The sequence below is a fragment of the Cheilinus undulatus genome, linkage group 1 (genome assembly GCF_018320785.1).
Source record: "Cheilinus undulatus linkage group 1, ASM1832078v1, whole genome shotgun sequence".
NCBI lineage: Eukaryota > Metazoa > Chordata > Actinopteri > Labriformes > Labridae > Cheilinus > Cheilinus undulatus.
This window is the reverse complement of record NC_054865.1, coordinates 21,930,143-21,945,554: the sequence shown is the minus strand read 5'-3', so window position 1 is coordinate 21,945,554 and position 15,412 is coordinate 21,930,143. Positions and strand designations below refer to the sequence as shown.

General features: G+C 40.2%; 1 protein-coding gene across 2 annotated transcripts in view; it reads left to right on the top strand.

The window, feature by feature from the left end:
- Nucleotides 1-419: 419 nt before the first annotated feature.
- adamts18 (ADAM metallopeptidase with thrombospondin type 1 motif, 18) overlaps nt 420-15,412 on the top strand; it is a 108,808-nt gene continuing 93,815 nt past the window's right edge. The window contains exons 1-3 of one of the 2 annotated variants that reach the window (XM_041789524.1): nt 420-752; nt 1,004-1,088; nt 4,683-5,002. In XM_041789524.1, coding sequence (XP_041645458.1) covers nt 636-752; nt 1,004-1,088; nt 4,683-5,002 — 522 coding nt within the window. In that variant the 5' untranslated portion in view covers nt 420-635. Of the gene's footprint in view, nt 753-1,003; nt 1,089-4,682; nt 5,003-15,412 lie in introns of those variants that run through there. The other variant, XM_041789516.1, reaches the window with a different exon arrangement.

The window sequence follows — 15,412 nt, the reverse complement described above, 5'->3', positions numbered from 1 at the left end:
CCATGTAGGTTTTTTGGTTCTAAATGTATGCTTTAAACTAAATGTTGTAGAAGAGATCAGCTATGAAAACAGCTGATCATGTCGTGTTTTTGGTTACTTCGTCTTTTTTGTCACTTTCCTTTTTAATTCCCTCTAAGAAAGTTTGTTATTTATGGAAAAGGCACCCAAAGCATCCTCTAAATCATCGACACTTTCGAAAGTGGAAATTTCCGAGCGGCACCTGAAGGCAGCGACAGTCTCGCCACTACTAAAGAAGTGAATCTCTTTTTCTTCTCTTTCATCTCCGCGTGGTAAATGATGCTGCGCGCTGATTGGCTGCCGGCCGCTGACTTGTGCTCCATCCTGCAGGGCCGATTCTCACAGAGCCGGGCAGGGTGCTCAGTCAGCGCTCCTCCCGGTGATCCCCGACACCGCTACCTGCCGCTCCGCCTCACACACTCTCTAAACACATACACATGCACTCATGAGTGCGCTTTGCGTCTGTGCGCACCACCGGCTGCAGCAACCTGTCGACTTCACCTGAACCAGCAGAGAAGGAGCAGAACCTCCAAACAATGCGTGCACGCTGCATTATGCGCTATCGCAGGTTATTAGGACTTTTGCGCTCTTTGCGGAGGTAACGGGGGAGGTGTAGCATGCATGCCGTCACCATGGATTGCCTTTTTCTTCTGATATGGACTTTACCCATCCCACTGGTCGGCTGCACCTCTCTCAAGCTCCTGTCCACACTGTTGTCCTGGAATATCATCAAGGCATGTGGCACTTCATTCAAAGTTCTCTGAAACCCTCCACACTGCACTAAACAAACGAGCATTTGTCTCTTTCAGCATGATTCATGTCTCCAACTGTGGTCATTGATTGTGGTAACACAATCGATTGTATCCCAAATCCAACTCTGGCACAACACATTTCAACCCAGGAACTTCATTCATCACCTCCTGACTTCCCTCCTGCAACCTGTTGCTACCTGTCTTGTTTATAATTTTCTGTCTTTTTTTTGCAGACGTTGCACATTTACTGCTCACACACCTCCCACACCGTCTCAGCCAGCTTTTCGTCTTCCAGCGACAGCCACGGATTAAATCACGGTGAGTGCTCCTCTCCTGACATCTACAGAGGCTTCTTCCTGCTGGCTTCTGTCCACGTTTGTAGAGGCACTGAGAATAAAAGGAGATGATATGGAAATGATGCTCTTGGATGAACCATACTTATGAATTACTGCAATGTTATTGCAGCACGTTTAAAGTTTATTTTGCTGACAACAATGATAGGAAACCCAGAGCTGAGGAAACAAGTTGGGATGTTTCAAAACTTTGATTTATAGAGGTAAGGTGAGGGTGAAGTTCTCTGGCTTAGAGTAGAGCATCCTGAAAGATTTACATGCCTCAGGAAAAAAATCAAACTCTAACAAATCAATGGAAAACTTCTCCTAATTGTTATTTGTTAGGCTTTGAGGGCTGACACTGCTTGTTAAATGTATCATTTCATTCATATGGAGAACTATGACCCTGCGTGAAATTGGAACATCATAAATGCTCAACCTCTGGCTGTAAAGTAGTGACCCTTATCTGACATGCATAGAAGTATGATGTTGGCATTTTGGCTTCTGCTGAAAGCCATCTGCAATCCATATGAAGATCTGCGCAACAGCTGTGCATTAAACCCTTCGGTGAAAACAAACTTGTCATTGTAGGGACATGAGTTGTGTTTCCTTTTGAAACTTCTCAGAGGAACATGAAGAACGGTTGCTCTTGTGCTCTAGGCATATTTCTCTGCAACTTCTGACGCAATTTGAAGTTTGATTGAGAACATACATGCAGTATAGTATTCTTGAACCATGCTTAACAGGGCTGATAATCTCATTGCAACTTTTCCCCCTAATATTGCAATTGCAACTTAATACTAATTTTTTTATGTTCCTAATCTTAACAAGCAATAAATTATTCTATGGTACAAAGAACCCCCACAATATTTAGTAGATTAAACAGAGACTAAGCAGATAGAAAAATATGTAATTGAGATTATTTTAACTGCAAATTTGATATGAATTGTTATACTGAAGGGAACGCTGGTTTTATGTCAAACATACAAGACAAGAAGAGCTGTTATAGAAAACAGTAGAATGTTTGCATGATGTGTGAAGCATTAACATCTATGCTGCAAAAAAGTGTAAACTTGTATTTTGAAGCATTGCATCTTCAGCAATTTTAAGATTGCAATAGGATATTGTAATTAAAGCCAAATTATGATTAATCACCCAGCCCTAATTGCTATAATGGTAAAAGTAATTGAAAATGTTGCTCATCTTTGGGTGGGAAGATAAAAATTGAGTGTAAAGGGGGAGCAGTGCGCCTGCAAACATTAAAACCCATATTAAGTTTGATTGAGAACATTTGTAGAGCAATTTTGTTATGCAAAGCAAACAAAATGTGAAATGTAGAACTGTCAGCATTGATGTATTAATCGTGGTGCAGTTAGGGTCCATAATTGGCACATTGGATTTTGTATTATTGTTTGTATTGTATTGTTGAATTGTATGTTTATTGCCCCTTCAGCCACATCAACCTCTTCCAGCAGCTATAGTGATGTAAAATTAGTACACTACAGCGTTTTCATGACTTATTTCAATTTAAAAGCTCACAGACAGCTCAGTAGACAAGTCAGAAGTCGTCTTCACCTTGTTATCAATCATTTTTCTCTTTACTTTTCCCTTTACAACCCATAACAAGTTCCTTTGTCCATAAGTAAGTTCATATCACAATATTCAATCTACCTGTGGTTCCTCATTTGCTTTCGAAATTAAAGCAGTCTGCATTCAGACAAGAAGTCAATTGCTTATATAGGAAATTACAAAAATCTACAACAAAACTGAAACAGTTTCAAATTCAAAACAGTGGATTGTCAAAATGCAACAAGAAAAAAAGACTAATCATAGAGCAAGCACAGCTCAGTAGTTGAAGCAGGCACCCATAGGCAGAGGCTATAGTTCTCAATGCACTGGCCATGAGAGCCAGGGGCTTAGCTAGGGGTTTTTTGGCCCCCAGTAAAAATATTACACCGGGCACCTTTAACTTGCTGGCCAAGCAACAAATGTTGCATCAATTTTACAATATATGTATGCATTGTAATGTATTTTTGAACCATAATTTCCCGATTTATGAGCAATATTTTTACTGTCGTTAAATTACATTTACTTGCATTATTTTGCAGTGCAGGTTTACACCATCTGGACATTTTTAAGGCAGGAGCAGCCCACTCCAGTATTTTATTTTTCTCTATCTGATACAAATTTCAGTCTGTTGACTGATTCATTTAGTTGCTTTTGATTCAATAATGACACGAATTACTAAGGAAAAAAATACACTTTTCATTGTAGACTTTCCAAGGGCCCCACCCTACTGTGGGTTCTGGTAAACAGGTCCCTTTTTCTCCTCGTGCTACATCTATGAAGGGATAGATTCCTAGTGCATGCTTGGTGCATGTCTTTCCCCATCCTCTCTCCCCATGTCTCTCTTCAGCTGTCCTATCAAACAAAAACAAAAAAGAATACATAAACATAGAGAAATATATATAGTAATTCTAAGATGAATCAAAATTAAGAATTTTAGTCATTGGACATCGTATATTAAAAGTAACAGGAATGCTGTTTATCTTTTGGTGAAAATATGAAGTTTGTCTTAAAGGAGAAAAATGATGTCTGAAGGTGTGAATGTAACCAAAAACGCAAAGTAAGGCTGAAGCTGCAAGTGATTCTTTTGTCATCATCTATAATAAAGCATGCAGATTAAGTTCTTAAAACTGTTGATACTTTAACACTTTGATGTTATTTTATCCATCGATAGCATTTTGATTTCAAAAAACTGCAGCTATTTCAGAAGATAGGTATGTATGAGAGGAATGAATCCAGCTCAAATTGCAGGCAAACTCCTTTACACTAGGATGAATGAGAGAAATATTGCCTATGTTTTTGGGCAATTTAGATGGCTGACAGCAAGTAAATACCCAAAACTGAGTACTTAGAACTTTTATTTTTGTTGTTGGGTGTTTTTCATTAGATTTGTACTAGTATAGTACCAGAGGTTAAAAAAAGCAACCAGTGATACATTAAATTGGATTTTTGCCAATACTCGATATACCCATACAAATTCATTTTAGCTGATACCGATACCAGTACCTGTATATGAATATAGTTCAGACTTTGAGGATGAACAAAGAAGAATACTTCAGCTGGCATAGGTCTACTTAAAGTCCACAAGATGGCCGAGGGGTTAGGTTGGGCCCCATCTACACGAGCAGCCGGGTTCAAGTCAGGCCTGTGGCTCTTTTATTGCAAGTCATTCCCCATTCTTTCATCTGTTTCCGGCTTGATCCACTATCCTATCTCTCTCAAATTAAAGAAAAAAAGCTCCAAAATAAATCTTCGATATATTGTTTGTTAATATCAGTAGGAACTTTCTTACCTGCTGCTATGGATAAGTAAGTTTTTAAGTTAATATCTGCTGAAAATGACATCTTGCAGATGATAGCGTCAACCCTAGTGCAGAACAGACTTGATGAAATCCCTGCACTGTGTTTTTCATCGTAATTTATTAGAAGCAGGAGGCAATAAAGACATACTGTGACCAAAAAAAGAGTTGAATTCATGCTTTTTCCTTACTTCCATCTATCCCTCTCCTCCTCAGATTATGTGTTTGTAACCCCGGTGGAGGTGGACTCGCATGGAGGATACCTGAGCCATGATGTGAGCAGGCAAGGTCACCGCAGCAGGAGGTCTCTTTCTTCTTCCTCTTCCCTGCACTACCAGCTCTCTGCCTTCGGACACAATATGCATCTGGACCTGCATCCTTCCTCTGTGGTCGGCCCAGGATTTACGGTGCAGAGGCTCGATTCTGATGGCATCGCCACAGTGATGGATGACACAGGGTTTCACAACTGCCTATATCAGGGATTTATCCGTAACCTGTCAGCCTCGTCTGCAGCCATATCAACGTGCTCTGGACTGGTAAGTGTCTGCCCATAACTTTTGTGTGTGAAACTCTGCTGACTGTGTTTACTTGAATGTTTTACCACTCAGATTTCTGGAAATGGTGATTTGACTAGGTGGTTGAAAGTGGTGCCAGAGCAGTTTAAATCACTCTCAAACAGGCTGGTAGAGTGTTTTTGATTTGCCTCCTTACAGGCTGCTAATTCAACACATTTTAAGCTCTGCCTCTATGTTGGGCTCCAGGCTTCTGTCCTCCTTTGACCTGATTGTTTTGATACATCTTTGTCTGCCCAGTCCGCACGTGGTAATATTATGGGTTAAATATGACATGACATCATTACCCATGAGTGTAAGCATTGGTTTCCCGGGCTTTGTCTGGCATTTCTTTGAGCACAGGGAGGAGCAGAAAAAAAAAGAAAGGATTTAAAGAGCAGAGGAGAAAAATGTTACACTGCTGATGTGACGATAAGCCATTATTTATTTTCACTGTTTATTGTAGTGCCAACACACATCACAGACACATCCAGCAAACTCATCAGAGGGGATCTGAGGTAGACTAGATGAACTATTTATCATTCATAGCTGCTTTAAAACCAACACCACTGTGTCATTTATGCAGGAACACAATTTATTAGCATAATGCTGACTTTGCATCCAAAATGAGAAAAAAACAACATTGATCCACACTGGATTTGGAAGTGAACAGTTAAGACACAGTTGGAAGATTATCTCAAATTAGTGACTGGATATGTTTCCTTATGGAAACCAATTTTCATTTGATGTATTGTGTTTCTTTTTCTGTATCAAGTTATGGTTGCCACACATTTCCAGTTGACCTCAGTTATTACACTATTTGTTGAACTCTAAATAAATATCAGAAAGAATAGTTAGAATTTTTGAAACCAGTGCTCAGTTGCTGTTTGAGTGCTTGCTTTCACAGTAACAAGAGAAGATCAATATCAGCTTCATCCATACTTTGCATTATTGGACTACAGGGAGAATGAAATAGCCTTAGTGCCATCAAAATCTCCTTTCTTACCATTATCCAAACCGAGCCATGCTGATTTACTTTTCCTTCACCACTTTGGATGAGCTGGTCTACTGTACCTAGCCATGCACAGAGTGGTCCTGCTATGGAGCGGTGAGGTCACAGCGGCACATCATCATTTGGGTACTCATCCTTGAGTAGCAACCTCAAGCTGTACCAAACTTTGAAAAACCTGCCAGATTACCAATAGAAGGGGAAGCAGAACTTTTGAAGGAAAAACAATGGCCAACTCTGGGGCACGCAGATGGTGGTTTAAGGCGTATCCCATGTACTCAGGCAGCCTGTGTCCTTTTGCCGCATGTCTCTCCCCAGCTCTCTCATCCCCATTTCCGAAACTATCCACTGCCCTCCTCTATCTAATAAAGGCATAAAAGGCCCAAAAAGAAACAATGGCCAACTCTTGTGTCATCAGCTCTGGATGTGCCCTCAAATGGGTAGCTAAGTTTTGGTGGAAAAGCAAATGCGCTGAAGTGCTGAGTCTAACCAAGTAAAGCCAAGCTGCCAATGTAATGAAAAAGCCCCATAAAGGTAGCAAAGTGCATTTTCAGTTAGTGATGCTAACCCTACAAAAAATGACTACATTGATCATTTGAGTTGTATTATGCTATGGCTAGCAGCATATTTCCTATTCTGAGTTAGAGAATCATGGTAAATGTTTCTGCTCTACACTAGTGTGAAATGCATTTATTTGATTTTTCTTTGTTTTACTTGAGAGCCAGCTAATGCTAACTCTTCTGTTTTGATTTCTTGCTAACCAAGCTCAACACTTCATGAAAGCTTTTCGGGCCATGACTTTCTTTTCTGATGGAGCTTCAGAGGAAGACACCATCCATGATTGGATTGTTAGCGATCTTTTTACATGATTGTTTCATTACAGAGCGTAATAAGTGGTTTTGCAGGATAAAAAGCAACATATTCTGTTTGTATTGTGCTCCACCTTGGCTGTTTTCCTGCTTGCAACCAGTCCTGCTATGTCAAACACTCCCACATGTTCTGCATGCATTTGCAGATATCTGTATATTGAGATTACTTTCAAGGTAGTTCCCCTTAAACCACAGGGACTCTGCAAATACATGATCCCCTGCTTTCATTTGTAGTTTATGAGGGTCTTGGACCTTCTGGCCCACCAGCGCACATACATTCCTTGACACATCCCACACCAGCCTGGGCCAGATGGACACTCTACACCTCCATAAAAGCCATACCTCCATTTATCATGCAGCCTTCATACCTCCTCTGGCGTCCTCCTCCTGCTCGCCCTGCTCTTTTGTCCCCTGTTTGCCCTGCCTCTACGTCTCCTCTTGTTTGCAGCAATTAAAGCCAGGGTGAAGTTTGAGCCGCCTCGCTGGCACTGCTAATCTTCGCATTGTCCCTTTCATTAGGCTAGCTCCCCCTCACAATAAAGCACCACTGACCCGTTCTCTTAAGAGCGCTGCGAGAACACAATGTGATTGGGTCGGGATTGCATTTGAATGGGCCGGGACGAACTCTTTGATCTATTTTTTACTCCTCTCAAGCTTCTGTCTATTTTTTCATCTCTTCTTACTCTGTGATGTGCGATCTTTTGGGTATCGCTGGTTGAGGACTCACTCGGCCTGTTAAATGGACTCATGTTTTTAGTGCATCTCTGTAAAGGGACATCGTTAAGTGAGGGATAAACACAGCTGGACAAAATTCAAGTCCTTTTGTTTTTGCTCTGTCTAGATGCACTTCTTGATGTGTCTTGTGTTGCTGTTAGAAGTTAACCTTTGCTTTCTATCACCCAGAATATCTGGATGAAGTGCAGATAAGGACACAGCCATTCAAGCCTGCTTGATGCAGCGATGGGCTCGAGACGGGGATTAAGGTGGGATTAAAAGAAGAATCCTAAAGAGGAGGAAGCCAGTAAAAAGACAAAGACAGAGACAAGGAAATCCAGGAAAACACAAGACAGGGATAAGCAAAGACGGTGAAATAATGAATGAGAAGTGAAGCACACAGCGTTGTGTAAGAGTAATGCGGATTCATTGTCGGGGGTGGAAGCTCCCAGGGAGGCTGGATGGTCTCTTTATAGAGTTGGAGAGATGGACTCTGCTTATGTCAAAGGGCTTTGGAGGAGAAATGGGGTGAGAACAAAAAAGTAGGAGGAGGAGAAAGAGTGAAAAAGTGCCTTCTCGTACTTCATGTCAATGTCTCCTTTCAGCAGAACACTGGAAAGAGGAGAGAGGGGAAAAGAAAGTAGCTTTTTTGGACTTGGAACTGCTTGTTAATGGCAGCAGAGGAGTCAGGAAGAGAAACTAGGCGAGGTCTTTTTAAACATGCAGGCCAAGCAGATGGAAGTGGGATTCAGCTTTTTAAATGAAGACCAGGGCGAGATGGTATTAAGAACAAGGCAGGATAGATGTGCGACTGGAAAAGAGGGATTTTCTACTGTAAATCCCCATTAATTGAACATGGTGTTATATGTTGGTTTTTAATCACTTCCGTCATGGCTGTATGAAGCTCTGCACTCCAATTTGAGTGAAATGAACTTGTCTGTCTCTCCTTTGCACGACATGAAAGGCTCTCACTTCAGATGTAATGTTCTCTGATTTGTAAGAGGAGTGGAGGGGGAGGTGCTCCCCTCTTTCTTCTTTTGAGGGGTTTCTCTTCTGAGGTCACTCCACTGGTTGACCCCAATCCTCTCTGCTCACGTGTGAGGTGGTGTTGTAGGGGTGAGGAGGGTTGGAGCAATCTGGACTCTCACAGGTTCTTCTGATGCAGTACAAGTTCAGAGCTGCTCACAGCTCACATGAATGCAGAGAAACTAAGGGATTTACAGCGCTCCTCTGTCCTTCCAGCCCCTTCCCAGGGTAGGATTCCTCTCTTTGGGGTGTCGAGGGCAGACCTGAGACCTGCACTGACAGGCCTGAGCTGGTGCCTTAAAGAGAAAAATAGTCACACTATATATCCTCTGTGGAAATCAGAAACTCGAGCCTTTATTGGCAGTTTGTTAAAAAAATGAATGACCAGGTCAAGTAAACAGAGAAAGGAGTTAGTTGTTTAAATAGTAAAAAAAAAACAAAAAACAAAAACAAAACAAAAAAAAAGTTTCACTCATCCAGACTTATCAATCTAGGCACAGGCATTTCACAAACAGTTGATGAGCAATGCCCTTTGATTCATTCAAAGTCTAAAATGAAGATAATGAAACCTCACATAGCAAGTTTTATTTGTCTAAGACCAAAAAAAAAAAAAAAAAAAAAAAAAAAAAAAAACAACAACAATTAAGCAAATTATTAGTATAACAAGTAAATTGAAAAAGATTTCAGGTATATTACATTGATTTATTATTTCCACATTATTTCTATTAAATTTATATGGTTTTTAATGGACAAATATCATCAGCATTAGAAGTTGAGCAGAGATACACCTGTAGCTGGATATGTTGATGCATGGATGGATGGGTGCATGGATGGTTGAATGGTTGGATAGATAAATAAACAATTGAGTGGTTGGATGGATGGATGGATGAATGGGTGGATCATGGATAGATGGATGGACAGCTGAATGGATAGATGGATGAATAAACAGTTGGGTGGATGGATGGATGGATGGATGGTTGGATGGTTGGATAGATGGACGGTTGAATGGATAGATAATAAATGAAAAGTTGAGTGGATGGATGGTTGGATGGATTGACAGTTGAATGGATGGATGAATTACTTGCGTGGATAGATGTATTGAGGGATGCACGAAAAGATGAACGACAGACCAATTGATGGATGGCTGGACAGAAGGATAGATGGTTGGATTACTTCTGTGGACTGTGGATGAATGCATGGATGGATGGATGGACATATGTATGGTTGGATAATGGTTTGATGATATATGGATGGATGATGGATTGATAATCGAATTGATGGCCTATGTTTGGATTGATGGACGGATGGATGGATGCTTGGTTTGACAGCATGGGTAAATGAAGAGTGAAATAGGTGGATTGAGTTTGATGGATTGCGTTATGGATGATTAGAGGTTTGAATAGAGGAAAAGTTAAATGAATGGATGGATGGTGGGATGGTTAGACAAATTGACTGATACAACTTTTAAGTTTTTTTTCAGCAGCAGATTTTCAAAGAAGTTAGCATTAACAATCCATCTGCATTCAAATAAGTTTTCATTTAAAAGTGTAGAGTAGGACTCTGTTGGCTTTAAAACATTCACCCTTAAATAACAGCATTGTTCATGACATCTGACTTGACATTATTCATTAGTGAAATACTTGAGTGTTGGATGCCCTGGGTTGTGTCAGGTTGTGTCTGAACTGACCATGGCCTTTGCTGTGACCTTTCCCAAGCCCCCTCTGGCCAGGTCAAAGACAGGTTACGCTTAATGGAAACTGAGCTCTGAGGCTTAAAGTAATCAATGACTGCAATTCAATGGATCGGTTTTCAACTTTCTGAAGAACTTTGACCTGCTAAGGCCAACATGCTAAGAAACTTAAAACTTACCGAGATTGGTAGTCTGAGTATATCCTAAAAGGCTAAATTGTACCTAAAATGTTACATTAACTATACATTAAGTGGCCAGTATAAAGCAGTGAAGATTGGCCTTGAAAAGGCTGTTTTAAGATCTGAGATGTGAACATGTTTGCTTTTTGCATACAGTTTACAACAGTGGTGCTGCACAAACCTGTCATCAATTAACTTAACATTCATTTGACTTAGAATTCATCAAATTACATGTTGTATTGGTGCAATGGGGTCATTGTGTGAAAGGGTAGTTGAGGAAAATATCAGGGGCAGGCTGTTCTGAAATTGTATTGAAATTTAAGTGGTGCATTTATCTTACTTTTCTTGTTTCTTCAGGTTTACAACCTGTAGTTAATCCTTGTGCTCTAGACTTACAATTCAGACTCAGTAAACATGGTGGGGTTTTAGAGAAGCTGTAGGCACTTATTGGATGCTTGTTTTGACTTGGCCTGATGACCCAACCATCCCTCCAAGTATCTCAGTTTATGGCCTAAATGTGTGTTTGCACACATGTGTGAGAGAAAAGAAAAACACACTGAAGAAAGTGTCAGCACACACCTCCACCTCTGTTCTCTCCTTCATCTTTTCAGTCAGCTCAGATCAAACCTGTCTGATGGTCGTCGTTGACACGGTGCCGCCTGTTGTGGCGACCATCAGTGAGTGTTTAGTGGGGATATCAACCTACGACCTCTGTCTGTCTCTAGCAGCCATGAGGATCCCTGTGGTGTGAAAAAGGAGTTTGCTCTTTCCCGGGACGACTTTGTGGTGTTGAAATCACTGAAGCCACTGGAGGGCTGTGTGGTTTTCAAAGTGTGGTACATCTGAGGTTGCTCATTTACTTGTTGGAAAAATGCGACATCTTCTTAAAGCTGATTTATAGATGAAAAACTGAAGTGCCATCATTACTTCAGTGGTATGTCACTACAACATTGGTGCATTTGATTGAAAGCTGACCTAAGAAGTGAGCAGTTTTCTTCTCTTGACATGACTTTCCATATATGACTTTTTTGCATGACAAAAACTAGACTAAAGCTAACAAAAGTAGATCTGTGATGACTAAAACTGACAAAGACTAAGTTTAGTTTTCATCAAGATGACTAAAACTAGACTAAACTGTAATTTAGTTTTTGTTGGACGTTCAAAATCTGTGATATTTCTCCACTGTGGGCAAATCTGTCAAAAAAACAATGCATCTGTAGCTATTCTGCCTCATAGCTGCAGAAAGCAGGGACCCCAGGTTTGGCAAGGTGAACAGAACACACTACCATGATTTGGTACCAGATTTAGGTAAGAAAATAAATGCTTGGACTAAAAGTAAAGACTAAAATGTGAGGACTTTTTTTTTGACTAAAACTAGACTAAAATGTTTTGAGTTTCCATCGACTAAAAGTAGACTAAAACTAAAAACCCTAGAAATGACTAAAATGTGACTACAAATTAAAATGCATTTCATTTCAAGACTAAAACTAAGACTAGAATTAAAAATAGCTGCCAAAATTAACACTGATCTGCACTGAATCTAAGCTGTGGCGTATGCAGTAGGCTTGCATAGCAGTGAACCTACAGCATGTAAAGGGCATACACGTGAGGCCTGATATGCACCTCCTTAAACATGTAATGATGAATAGAAAACACAGAACACAAGCCCTGTGATTGGGCTGCTTGGTAGTAGCAGATGGCAGGCAGTCTAATGTCTACACATATAGTATTTGGGACATAAATAGATGCAGACAACCACTAATTTGTCAAATGTACCTGCTGACAGAAATACTGTTGGTGCGTTTCCTCATCCATGTCCTTTAGGGGCTGAACAAGCAAAAGATTTCCTCCTCGGTCACAGCTGACTTGGTGGCTCCTCCAATGTCTCCTGTTTTGTCTTCTTTGTAAAATCCACTGCTGCTCAGTATTGATCTCCAACAGAAAACACTTGGTTTCAGTTGCTATTGTTTTCTATTTAAATACAATATGTAGGAATGTGGTGAGACCTTATAAAACAAATCCCACAGCTGACTTTTGTTGTACCAAAGAATTGCAGAGCAATGCAGACACAATAACACAGGGGTGCTGTGCTCACAGCAGCATAGGCAACTATAGCATAGATTTGATGTTACATGGAGCAATTGCAGAGATCAAACATATAACTAGGGATGCTTGCTTATTAGCTGGCATAACTAATCTGGATCACTTAGTACAAATTAGAGTTATAGGTTTAATTTATACTTTTTTTCTTACCAGTTCAGGCTGACAATCACGGTCACGTGTTGTTCTCAGTGGCAACTGCCATGCTGCAACAATGCTCTTTAATCCAATGTAAACCACTGTGAAATGATAGCAGCAGTTGCACCTTGTAGGAACACCAACCACATATAGCCAAAGCAATAAGAGACAATATTCAGCACAGGAATGTGGATGTTAAACCTGGCGTTGTCATACATGACAAGAAGTGACACAGGTTATTAAAAGTTAGATAACTTTTGAACCATAAATCGTAGCCTCTTGCTTTTCTCCTCTTAAAGCTAGCTGTTGTGCCATGCCAATGATGCTATCCATGCCTTCAAAGTACTTATGGAAGCTTTTCTAGTGACCTTGGAACTTAACTTTCAAGGGTCTTTAAAGATTGAATACATACCAGTAAATATCATATTGAACATCTTTCTTTCAATTTGTAATCCATCTTCCATCATTTCTGCTGCTTGCAGCCAGTGCTAACCACCATTTTTTTTAATCCCAAAAATGCTTTGACAGGCAGGCTGTCGTTACATAATGCTTTCTTTAACTGCACTACTCTTACTGTAGATCATGCAGGAGATGGCCTGAATTGCTCACAATACAGAAAAAGAGAGACAAAGAGCCTGTGATGTGTCCCACAGTGTCACTGCAGACTGAAACTGCTTTGAATAATAGCACAAATAGAGATAAAGCAAAGAAGCACAATGAGATTTTCTGGTGAATATGTCAATATTTGGAAGATTTTTTGTCACAGAATGAATATTTTTCACTTCTTGGTCCCCAAGAGATGGGAGAAGAAAATGTGCAAAATAAGTCTTAAGTTATTATTGTTTTCTGTGTCACCTTGAATCTTTGAGTATTTTTCCTTTGTCTTTATAGTTCCAAGCACTTTGGGATTTCTCTGATTGACTAGATGATGCATTAGTTCATACTTGCATCACTGATCTGGATAACATGATATATCTTATGTATAAAATACATTTGGACAATGAAAGTATTTGGCCTAAAGGCATAGATTTTAAGATTCACTTCTCTGTTTGAATATTTACCACGTGTTATTACAATCCTATGGGCTTATACATTTTATGGTTACTCATATAGAGGATTTGGAACTGAGACAGCATGTGATGTGTGTGCCTGTCATTGTGCTGCAAATCCCCTCTGCTTTGAAGAGTGGAAATGGCATTTGTATGACCGATTTCCAGCCAGCACTTGGGCCATTTGTACCTGTCTGTTTTCTGTAAAGGGCAACAAATTGGACCGTCTCCCTACTACAACGTGCCTCTCTGGCTCTGCCATAACTCAGCTGCTGGGCTGGGCCACAGAGCTTAAAGGCTGGCGCTACAAGTAGAGAGTGGCCCGGAGCCGTTCCCTGGTGGTCTGCACACTGACAGTGATGTAGTGCCCACTGTTAGATGCCAGCAAGAGGAGAAGGAGGAGGTGGTGGTGGTGGTGGGGCTCTCAGCATGGGTGTGGGATGTACTATGTGTCAGAGTGAGAGAAAAAACAGAAGTTGTTGTGTAGATGTGTGAGCGCTGGTCTGTGCAAGGTCTTTCTCACTGAAGACTAATGGCTGCTGTTGAAGTCTTCAAGTGGCTGCTGCAACTTCTACAAACAGGGCTCATACATCAAATCTGACCCACTATTGTCACCGCTGTGGTACATTCAGGGCTTCTGTGGTCTAACAGCATAGGCTTATAGCAAACCGGGTTCAGCCTGGTTTAGATGTAGTACAGAACAGTTGTTTTAACATCAATTTATTTTATTATGAGCTTGTTTTTTTGTATATAACTTACAGCCAATGTAGTGTTTATGATGATAATACACAAAAAATCTGTGGTAGCATATAGAGAACATTGTATCACTGCACTACAACAACCTTGCATGTCATCACAAAAAAAAAAAAAAATTGCGATAGAAAAGGGCTGGATGATATTCTTAAAAACTAGTTTTGCAGTATAGTTCCAAAATAAACAGGTTCCGACGTTAAGGTTTTTGCCTACTTGCCCTTCAGGGCAAGTGCTTCCCAAATCTACTTGCCCCATCTAACTTCCTACTTGCCCTGTCTAGGAGGTACTTTTTCTGGCTGGCAAGTGCATACATTTTGCTCACAGCATACTTAGAACTAAAATCCATTTCCTGTTGACTGTGGAAAGTAATACCTAACACTTCTTGCTTAAGAAAACTGTGTTTATTAACTATGTGTTAGACCAGTGAAAATTATATTTAGCCTAACTTTGTACTGATCAGTGCAATGTGAAAGCTGCACCAGGTTGTTTTCTGAAGAAATTCGAACTCAGGAATTTCATATCTACAACGATAAGGTAATAATACAAACTCAGAAATATTTTTTTTCGTAACTGATGAAACCAACTATTCTAAGAGGAAAATGAGGTCAGCAAAACACTGACACTAGGGAGGTGGTGGGGTCTGCTACATATGCACCAAGTATAAAATGGTGCTGTTTTTCTGTTTTTATTTGGTTTATTCATCATGAAACTGAAGAAATTTTGCAGACATGTGAAAATCAACCAATTAAGATTTTTTCTTGTTTGATTAAAAATGTTTTCCCAAAAACCACATAGTGCCCCTTATTCTACCAAAAAGCCACATTGCCTAAAAAATATTTTAGCTAGAGCCACAATACAAACCAGGAAT